Here is a 10,206-nt window from a genome sequence, read left to right on the forward strand (position 1 = left end):
TCCCTTGCTTACCCCAGAGCCCCCTTCCTTCATATCACCTGTATTCCGGGACCTTTTCTTCTTCCTCCTCCCTTAAGATTGCCTCCTCTCTCCCCATGACCCCTTCTTAGGCTCATGAATTGTACATACATGCACAGGTAGAACTTCCTCCTTCAATATTTTAAATTTATTTGTTGATTTATTTATTTGCATGTGCATTGTATACTGTGGTGCATGTGTGTACATGAGTGTGTAACGTGCATGTGTGTAGTGTATATGTGGGGGAGGTCTGTGGTGTGTGTGTGTGTGTGGTATCCATGGTGTATGTATGTGTGGTGTATTTGTATGTATGATGTCTGATGTGTGTATACATATATGTGTATGTAGAAGTGAGTGGTGTATGTGTACATGTGGTGTCTGGTATGCGTGTGAGTGGTGTCTGTGTGGTGTCCGTGTGGTGTCTGTGTGTATACATGTATATGTGTGTGAGTGGTGCAAATGTGTATGTACCCATGTGTGTGCTGTATGTGCCCTTGTACCCAGAGGCCGGAGGAGGGTGTCAGGTGTCCTGCTCTATCACTCTCTGTCTTCTTCCCCTGACACAGGGCCTCTCTTTTTCTTTTTAATTTTTAAATTATTTTTATTGTATGTGTATGTGTGTATTGCCTGCATGTAGGTAAGTGCACCCGTGTCTTGCAATGTCCGAGGAGGTCAGAAGAGGCTGTCGGATCTCCTGGAACTGAAGCTACAGACGGTTAACTGCCATGTGGATGCTGGGATTCGAATCCGGGTCTTCTGCAAGAACAGTCAGTGTTCTTGACTGCTGAGCCATCTCTCCAGCCAGACATGGGGTCTCTTTGAACCTTGAACTCACTGTCTCTGGTCTAGACTGGTGGCCACCAAGCCCAGCAACCCTCCTTTCTCTGCTCCCCCAGCACTGGGATTGCAGGTGTGTGTGGCCATACCTGACTCTTCACGAGCGTGTTGGGGATCTGAACTTAGGTCCTCATGCTTGCTTAGCAAGTGCTCTTACCCACTGAGCCTTCTAGCCAGCCCTAGATACAGGTTTTTAAACCAGCTCAATGCAGACAGTGACATAGGAAGACTTGACACCCCCTGTGTGCACCGACTTCATGTGCAGTATGTTCTTGACTTCCAGGAACTTCCCCAAAGCGTGTGATCTGTGGGAGCAGATCCTGCAGGACCACCCAACAGACATGTTGGCCCTGAGGTTAGCCCATGATGCCTACTTTTACCTGGGCTACCAGGAGCAGATGCGGGATTCTGTGGCTCGAGTTTACCCCTTTTGGAAACCTGACATCCCCCTTAGCAGGTATGTGCCAGCAGGAAACCATATTGTTCTGTTCCTTGCACTCCCTCTTCTGCCTTAAAAACAGAGCAACTCTCTTGGCCCCTCATCTGAAAACTATAGACTCTGCAGCTCATCTCCTAGTTCTCTCCTAATTAAGAGGCTTCTTTTTTCATTTGATCTTCATCTCATTCTGTGAGCAAGACAGTGCCATTGTGTGTCAGTCAGAACAAGATTTGTTTCTGTTGCAGTAACAAGCATCCCCGTTTATAATCCCTGAGCTTAATAGCCATACTCTGTGTCCATCTTTAGTCTTTTAAGATAGGGTCTAACTCTGTACTCCAGGTTGGCCTCAGATTCATGGCAATTCTCCTGCCGTAGCCTCCTCAGGGTTGGGATTACAGGTGTGAGTCCCTACAGCTGCACAGTACCAAGAGTTCTGTGGCCACATCTCTGCTCTCCTCGGGGTCCCTCTGGACATGCCAGTCATACAAGGGAAAGACATGCTCTTCAGAGGGTTTGAAATGACCATTCGGAATGAAGGGGGCTCCCCGCACTCCAGGCATTGGCCAGAATTAGTCATGTGACCTGACATGCTCACCGGACAGTGGGAAGTAGAACTGTCACTCAGAGCCAAGGGAGGCCTGGAGTGTTCCTGAACAGTCCCAGTGGACACCACCATGATGAGTCCATTGCAGCTAATCACAGGATCGTTGTGAGGCCAAACACACGCACAGTCTGAGGAGCTGCATTAGCCTCCATTCTGCAGGGAAGCCACTGGGATCTTTAAAATTTTAAAAACTTTTTAATTTTTATTTCAAAGTGTTTGCTGCATCCCATGCATGCCATGCCTATAGAGGCCAGAAGAGGACATCACATAGCCTGGAATTATAGACTGTTGTTAGCTGCCATGTGCTCTTAACCTCTGAGCCATCTCTCCAACCTAACCAGTAAATATTTTTTTAATATTTTATTATCTTTATTTTATGTGTACAAGTGTATTGCCTGCATGTATGTGAGTGCACCCATGTCATGCAGTCCCACGGAGGTCAGAACAGGGGTTCAGATTCTGCTGGAACTGGAGTTAAAGGACGGTTCATAGCCACCATGTGATTGCTGGGAATCAAACCCAGGTCCTCTGCAAGATCAGTCAGTGCTCTTAACCGCTGAGCCATCTCTCCAGTAAATATTTTTATCAGTCCCATCTGGACACCGCTGCTCTAGAATAAAAACTGCCATTTGCCCCTGTGCTGGACAGTACAGGTGACATCTGAGTGTCAGACAACACATCTGTTCCATCTTGTTTTCACTCGATCCCAGAGAGCCACAGCAAAGAGACTGTCACCCACGAACTCCCTGGGCCTCAGTGCTAGGGTTACAAATGAGGGTGGGCAGGAGGCACAGAGCCCTGGGCTCTGGGTCTGGGGAACCTCAGGCTGGTCAGTGGGCGTATCCAGGCTGAGTGGAGGGTGATGCACAGTGTATCAGAGCCTGAGGGTGTGGAAGCCACCTATAGTCTGAGACTTCCCAGGAAGTCTCCCCTGGCCCATGTTATTGTCAGGGGAGAGACCTTACATTGATGTCTGAGGAAGTGAGGAGGGGACCACCTATGAGTGCAGAACAGGGTTTGGAGATAGTTGGTGAGGGCCACGTTGTTCTCAAGCAATTGTCTTAAGCGTACGTTAGCTCTCAGTGCCCCTTGCTTCGCAGCAATTCATATATTTTTTTTAAGAGTACTGAAGACCTGAGTTGGAATTACTGGGTCAGGACGACCTGTTTTCTCCATGGGTTCCTCAAATCCTCTCTGGCTTCTTCCAACACTACCAGTGGCCATCTTAAAATCTGTGTCTTTACCTGTTGTCTCCCCAAACCTCTGCATTTCTGTCTCTATGAGTTATTCTTACCAATTGGACAGTAGCCATGAGGTTACACTGTTAAAAATAAAACTTAAGGTCCAAGGACCCTACCAATTCTGCACAAAGAGCTCAGGGACAAAGCAAAATGGACCAGGCAAAGCAGATTTTATTTTTGCAAAAGGGTGCATTGAGTAGTCAGTGAGATCCAGCAAGCACACAGGTCCCAGAGGCTTGATAGGTTTTAATCCCTAACCCAAGAAGGCTGTGTCTTTTCCCCATTGGCTGTGGTCCAACCTCACAGTGTTTCCCAGTTGGCTAAAACAATTGATGCAAAGGAAGGTGGAAGATGGTTGACCAACGGATCAGAAGGCTCTACTGCCCTAGGCCATCAGGTTATGGGAATACATCAGGGCCTTTTCTTAAAGCAAAAGTCCTACAGGGTGTATGGATGGATTAAAAGACTAGATTCCATTGTCAAAACCCAAAAGATGTTTTAGGGTTTGAAATAAAAGACTGATATTTCTGACCTATTGCATCTTCATTGGATTCCATCTGAAAGGCCCTTTTGTCCAAACAGTCACACTGGGTATTAGGAGTCCAGTGGGTCCTGCTGGGGACCCATCCCACCTGCTCCCATACATCTTCCTGTCTGATGAAGTCTCTTCTCTGTTCTTAGCTATGTGAAAGGCATCTATTCTTTTGGACTGATGGAAACCAACTTCTATGACCAGGCACAAAAGCTTGCCAAAGAAGTAAGTGGGCCTGTCTCATGGTATGAGGTCCTTTGGGGTGTGGCCTTCTGTGTGTGTCCTAGGCAAGCTCCACCAGGCAGCTTGTTCTCACAGATTTCGGGGAGGCTGGTGTTAGGGGAAGAGGTATGGCCTCTGCCTGTCTGTCACTCCTCTAAGACTCCCAAAGTCCCCAGAGCAGGTTCCTGGACAAACCAGACTTCCATGTCTGCAGATGAAGCCAGTGAGGCTCAGGGACATGGTGGCTGACAAGGAGCTTGGTTGATACTCCTGTGGGCCTGGACTCAGACTCAAGTGACAGGCCTGGGTGCAAGGTGGCACAGGCTCTAGGAGCCCCTCTCTGCCACTCCTGTCCTTGTAAGGGTAGAAACAATGTGCGAGGAGGCGCCGTTCCCAGGCACGAGCCGTTCCCAGGCACAGAGGCTGACATCTGCTCCTTATCCAGTCTCACAACTGGTGCTTTATGTGTGCCTGCTCCTGTCCATGCTTTCTGCCCATGCGATCAAACACCTTGGGGCTGCAATGCAGAGAGAGAATAGACAGCGCCTTCCCAGGGCCACCTAGGTCAGAAGTGGTAGGGGTCAGATTCTCACCCAGGCCTCCAGACCAGGATGGCTAGAATTTAAGTCTAGGCAGACTATTAGTCCCCGGTTTGCCTGCCTTCCTGCTGTGGCTGACCCTCCCCCCAAGCATGTTCCAGTTGGACTGAAGCTTCCATCCGTAGGACAGTATGCTCTGGGGTATCTGAAGATTGCCTGAATCAGAATCAGCCCAGATTTGGCGGTCAGGTGATGAGTTCCTTGCTTTAGCTCCGAGTTAGGCCTGAGGGCTATGGGTAGATTCTTGATATCTTGTCTAGGGGAAAACCACAGGGAGGTCCACTGCTTTGGGGGCTGTCTCCTTGGGTACCTGGGGTCAGGCAGGACAGTTGAAGGAACTCTAGGTGGGGTTATGGCAAGCTGACCCAAAGATGGCCAAGGACACAGTTTCAGTCCTCACGTGGAGCCAGAAGTAGCAGAATAGCTCCCCCATTTTTCTTTCCCGCCCCTTGCTCCTGTTCTCCTGGTACGACAGGCCACACACTGACCCTAGTCCCAGGACCCACAGACAGTTGTGAGGCATGAAGGACATAGCAGTGTCCCCTAGGGTTCTAGAAGATGAGGGTGGGCACCACCAGGTTCTGTCCTCACTGGGTAGTAGGGAGCCCAGCAGGTCTGCCCCTGGCTCCAGGGGAAGGCAGAGAGTTGGACCTTCCCAGGGAACCTTGGGAGGGCTCCAGGTGAGGGAGGAGGCTGTTCAGCCCTGCAGACAGCAAGAAGAAGTTGAGTGAGCCTCACTCACCTGCCCTGTGTGAAAGCACCTTGCTAGCCAGACTCCTTAATGGGGCCCGCGTGCCCAGCCTGCTCAGGTATCCTGGAACTCAACGCCTCTAGCCCAGGGCCCTGAAGACATCCTTTCTGACCTCTTCGTTCCCGTGTGGGCTGGACAGGGCTGTGCCAGGCTAGGGTAGAGGCACTTCACACTTTGGGACATCCATGAAAGGTGACCTGGATTAGCAGGTCTATGGGATCCATGATTTGGCATGAAGGTCTGAGCATAGACAAGTCCAGGGGACTGCTCCATGCCAGCACTTAGTAGCTTTCAGTAAACACTGAACAGGTAATGGAACAAGGAGGTGAAGGCCGTCCCATGTATCCTGCCTGCTTCACTGTGGAGTTCAGGGCTCTTGGGGCTATTGTTATTAACATCAATGTTGTCTGACCCAGACACGTGGCTGCTCCTAACCCAGAAAGCCACCTTTATAGCCACCGTCTGAGAACTAGTAGGAGGGGCAGCCACATGTCTTGATCCATGGAACACATGACACTCTGCACTGCCCTCGTAGCTCTGAAAGGAAAGCAGCTTCATGGCCACTATGGGGAAACTAAGGCACAGAGATGCTGGCTGGAATACTGCAGGAGACTCAGGTATACCCAGCACATTACAGGGGCCGCAGCTGAAGCCTGGCTTTGAAAGCAAGTCCTGGTCTCCCTGAGCCTCCATTTCCTCATCTGTGAGGTGGGCCTCCTCAGCAGCCTGCTGTGGTGGGCATGACACACACTGGCCCTAGGCATGTAGGAAATGAGACGGGTGTGGGATTGTAAGTACTCTGAGTTAGATCCCCGTCCCTGCCCTTGCTCTTGCCTGGCCCAGGCAGCTTGACTAATCCCCTTTTCTCCTTCCTCCCCTCCGCCTCCCCACGCAGGCTTTATCTGTTCAGCCTACAGATGCGTGGTCAGTGCACACCATTGCTCATGTGCACGAGATGAGAGCAGAGGTCAAGGATGGACTGGAGTTCATGCAGCGCTCCGAAGCCCAGTGGAAGGTGTGAGTCCTGTGGGTGGCTGTGTGCTGGACAGTCCAGGCTGAACCTGGAGTTCTGCTGAGGCCTGAGGAAGGGACTTGCAGGTGTGGCTTAGTTCTCTAGGGGCTGCAGGCAACTCGGACACCCACAGCCTCCCCCGGGAGCCCCCCGGCACCCAGCACGTGCCAGTGTTTTCCCCGTGATTGTAGAACTGGGGTTGGCCTGAGGAATTTGACTGTGAAAGGAATGGATCCAAAGATTGCTGGGGAAGTAGAGGCCTATGGGCATGATCAAGGTCCTGAGCTGATTGGGACCATGGAGTAGCCTCAGGGAGAGAAGGAAGAGGATGGGGTGATGCCCACTGTCTTTAGAGCTGGCCTGAGCACTCTGGCCACACTGTCTGTGTTCCCTGACCACAACTTGGTGCATCCCCGCTGCTAAGAGGCTGGTGCCCTCCTTGGGCCTGTCCCCTACCTGCCCTCTAGCTGTGGTGGCCTTTCTCCTCCACATGTGCGTGTTTTCCCGACTTGCCTCTGGCCCATGGCCTGGTCCGTCGCCAGGATTACTTTCTGCCCCACTCGTCTGTGCCACAGCAGACTCCCAGGGTACCACCAGTTAGGGTAGCAAGCTCTTCTCGGGGCCTGCACTGAGAAGTTGATATGCAGTGTCGTTAGAGACTAGGCAGGGTGCACTGATCACCAGGAGCCCTCTGGGCAGCTCCCAGGACAAGGACTGTTGATTTGCAACCAGGCCGGTTCCCAGCAAATCCAGGCATGGACCTAGGCTAAGGTTCGGCGTAGGAAGGTTTGAGGACATGCAACTTTCTAAGGATGCCCCAACTCTGGGGACTGGAAAATTCCAGAGGCTACCAGGGACCTGAGGCCAGAGAGGCCACCCTTCCCTAGGGATCCTAAGCACTGAGTCTGGTGGGGAGCACTAGCTTGTGTAGCCTCCCACTGAGGGGCAGGGAGCTGGCCTGACTTCCCTCATTGCATTCCATCCACATTCCTCCCCCAGACCTCTGGAGTGTGCATGCGTGTGTGCACGTGTGTGTGCATGTGGAAGCCAGAGGTACACTTTTGTGGAACTACATAGATGCCATTCATCTTGTTTTTTTAAAAAAATATTTTAATTTAATTATTTTTATTTAATTTTATGGGCATGAGTGTATTGCCTGCATGCATGTAAGTGCACCTGTATCATGCAATGCCTTTGGAGGTCCGAAGAGGGTATCAGATCCCCTGTAACCCGACTTACAGATAATGATAAGCTGCCTTGTGCATGCTAGGAACCAAACCTGGGTTCCTGCTCTTAACAGCTGAGTCATCTCTCTAGTCCTGACATTGTGACCTTTGAAGCCAGTGCCTTAGGGATGTGCTTAGGACTGGCAGAGGTCATGAGGGTGGTCCCCTGATAGATTAGTACCCTGTGAGGAGGGACATAGAGTGCTCTTGGCCATGAGAGAACGCACTGAGCAGGTGGCTGTCCACAGCCTAGCTCGGCCCTCTCCAGTCCCTCCCCCCTACCAGGGACATGAACTCTAGCCTCCTTCATCAAGAGTGGCAGCTTGTGTCATGGGAGACACTGGGTGACTGTGGTCAGGCTGGTCTGACATCCATGCCAGGAATGTTATCACCTTCTCTTCAACCACAGGGACAGACAAGACATCCACACCCCAGGGACAGGAGGAAGCTTTCCACCTCTAGCACAAAGTCACATACTCCATCCTTGGAGAAAACAAGATGTAAGATCTCAAAGCCACCAGAGCCGCAGGGTGTCCCTGGAATAGAGGTCAGGGGAGGGAACAGTCCGAGATAGGGCTACTGAAGATGGTGGCTCCATCTGTACACCAGGTGGTGTTTGCCCAGTGTCGATCAGGTAAACTGAAAGGCAGAAACCTCCCCAGTGTAGGTTTCTGTTTACCCAGGGTTATGATTTTTAAAATTATGAATCATGGGTATTTTAATTGCAAAATAGACCACAAGAACTCAGGGTAAGGCCCTGGCTTTCTGGCTGTCCGGGCTCTGGATACAGAGGACTGGTATCATTCCATGAGGTGACAAGTATCAGTCCCTGAGGGATGACTAACATCCCCATCTCTTTGAAGGCACAGGGTTCTAAGGGACTCACAGGGCCAGGTGATTCATCCTTCCACTCACACACTGATGCTCATCAGACTAAGAAAAGCAGACAGGACACTTGCTGGCTTCCAAAGACCCCACCAGACACACAGCATGGCCTCTGAGTCTGTACACAGGGCTGGGCCCCACAGCTCACCCTAAGTAAGCACAGACATGCTAAGAAGCATCACTCTGGGTACTCTCTGAATGCCAACACATCCTCTCTGTTCACAAGTGAGCAAAACAGAGGCAGCCCCCACCCTAGGGGTCACCACACACACACACACACACACACACACACACACACACACACACCTCTGTCGTAGCAGGGCCTGGTCACTTAGAATGAGAAGCCTCATGGTAGCTCATGAACTACACCATCACAGGGATACTTGGGGGTGTGGGAACCAGGAGGCGACATGGAGCCCAGGTGGGCTGAGGGGACAGTGGCAGAGGTCACCTTGAGCTGGGTGTTGTAGAATGAGGACACATTTGTCAGCGGAGATGGGAAGATGGAGGGAACCCCAGTCCAGGATCAGTCCAAGCACAGACGCCAAGGCCTATGGTGGCCTGTGAGGGTGTTCTCAAGCCCAGTTTGGTGTTCTAAAGCCCAGGTGTGAATGTGGGCCCTGTAGAAGGTGCTGCAGGGCCTCTTCCCCGGGGAGGTGAGGGGGTGTTCGGCCTAGGCCTCATGACAGAGACCTCTGGACAGAGATCAGATGAGCCCTGTGGGCTCAAGGGATCAGAGTCCCCATAGACCTGTGGCCTAGGATGGCAACCCCAAGCCATCTGCTCAGTGCATACTGAATACCACCGTGTGCTTGTGGTGAGATGGACAGGCTTGGGAACTCGTGGACTTGGCTGGCCCCTGACAGGAGCTGTGCAGCCTGAGCTGTGTGCAGGGAACCCCTGTGGGCTTGACCTTTTCAAGAACCTCTGCAAGGACAGCTGTTGGCCACATCCTCATGACCAGCTTGTTTTAGATTCCGGTGTCACCTGTCAGAAATCCTGAGTCCACTTTCCCAAGCCTGGAGCATCGCAGCAGGGGCAGCTCTGTGCACAGCACAATTTACTTTAGAGAGCCTCGTATTGAGAGCCGGCTTGCAGCATGTGGCAGAGCAGAAGTGGTCCACACGTCAGCTCATTCCCCTCACCCTGTGGGCTTTGCCGGCTGCCCTGGAGTACAGCCCTGTAGCTGGTCATCCTCATGCCCTGGCCACTGGGGCGCACAGCAGGCTCTATGCTCTGTGGAGTCTGTTATTCCTTTCTCCACTGCACACGCACCCGAGACAGAGACTGGGCTGCTGAGGCACCTCTGTGACGGTCCTGGTAGTGCTGCCTCCTAGTTGGGGGCTAGGAGCTGAGCCCCTCTCCCAGCCTCAGTTTCCTCCTGGTAAATGCAGGCAAATAGTCACTGCTTCCAGGAAATGAAGGTTGTTCTTGAAATGCAGATGGCTGACACAGGGTGAACTCTTAGCAGTGCCTCTCACAGGGTGAATTCCTGCCCTCAGGTCTGGAGCCCACAGTAGCACACAGTGATACTTAAGCCTTCCTTAGCACACGGTAAAACCGGTTTTTCCTCCACAGACTCTCAGACCTTTCTCTTATTCTATCTACAGGATTCCGATATGCTGGCTTGCCATAATTATTGGCACTGGGCCCTATACTTGATCGAAAAGGTAAGATGCCATCTCTTCAGATTGTCTCACCCAGTGCAGATGTTTGGAAAACAGGAGCTTCCTAGCTCCCACTGGTGTGTGCCTTCTGTGGAACCCCGTTGTGTTTTGGCATGGCACAACACCCCGAATCAGTCCAGCATCCATGTTCCAAGAGTGCTGATCTCCTCAAA

At 51.8% G+C, this 10,206-nt stretch overlaps 1 protein-coding gene across 1 annotated transcript in view; it reads left to right on the top strand.

Annotated features, from left to right (window-relative positions):
• LOC103743501 (tetratricopeptide repeat protein 38) overlaps window positions 1-10,206 on the top strand; it is a gene marked incomplete in the record, with an annotated part of 24,255 nt that overhangs the window by 6,285 nt on the left and 7,764 nt on the right. The window contains 4 exon segments of the mRNA XM_029569162.1: window positions 1,140-1,312; window positions 3,821-3,896; window positions 6,139-6,258; window positions 9,977-10,036. Of these exon segments, the coding sequence (XP_029425022.1) occupies window positions 1,140-1,312; window positions 3,821-3,896; window positions 6,139-6,258; window positions 9,977-10,036 (429 nt within the window).

Source organism: Nannospalax galili, unplaced genomic scaffold (assembly GCF_000622305.1).
Source record: "Nannospalax galili isolate Female #2095 unplaced genomic scaffold, S.galili_v1.0 scaffold180, whole genome shotgun sequence".
NCBI classification, from domain to species: Eukaryota; Metazoa; Chordata; class Mammalia; order Rodentia; family Spalacidae; genus Nannospalax; species Nannospalax galili.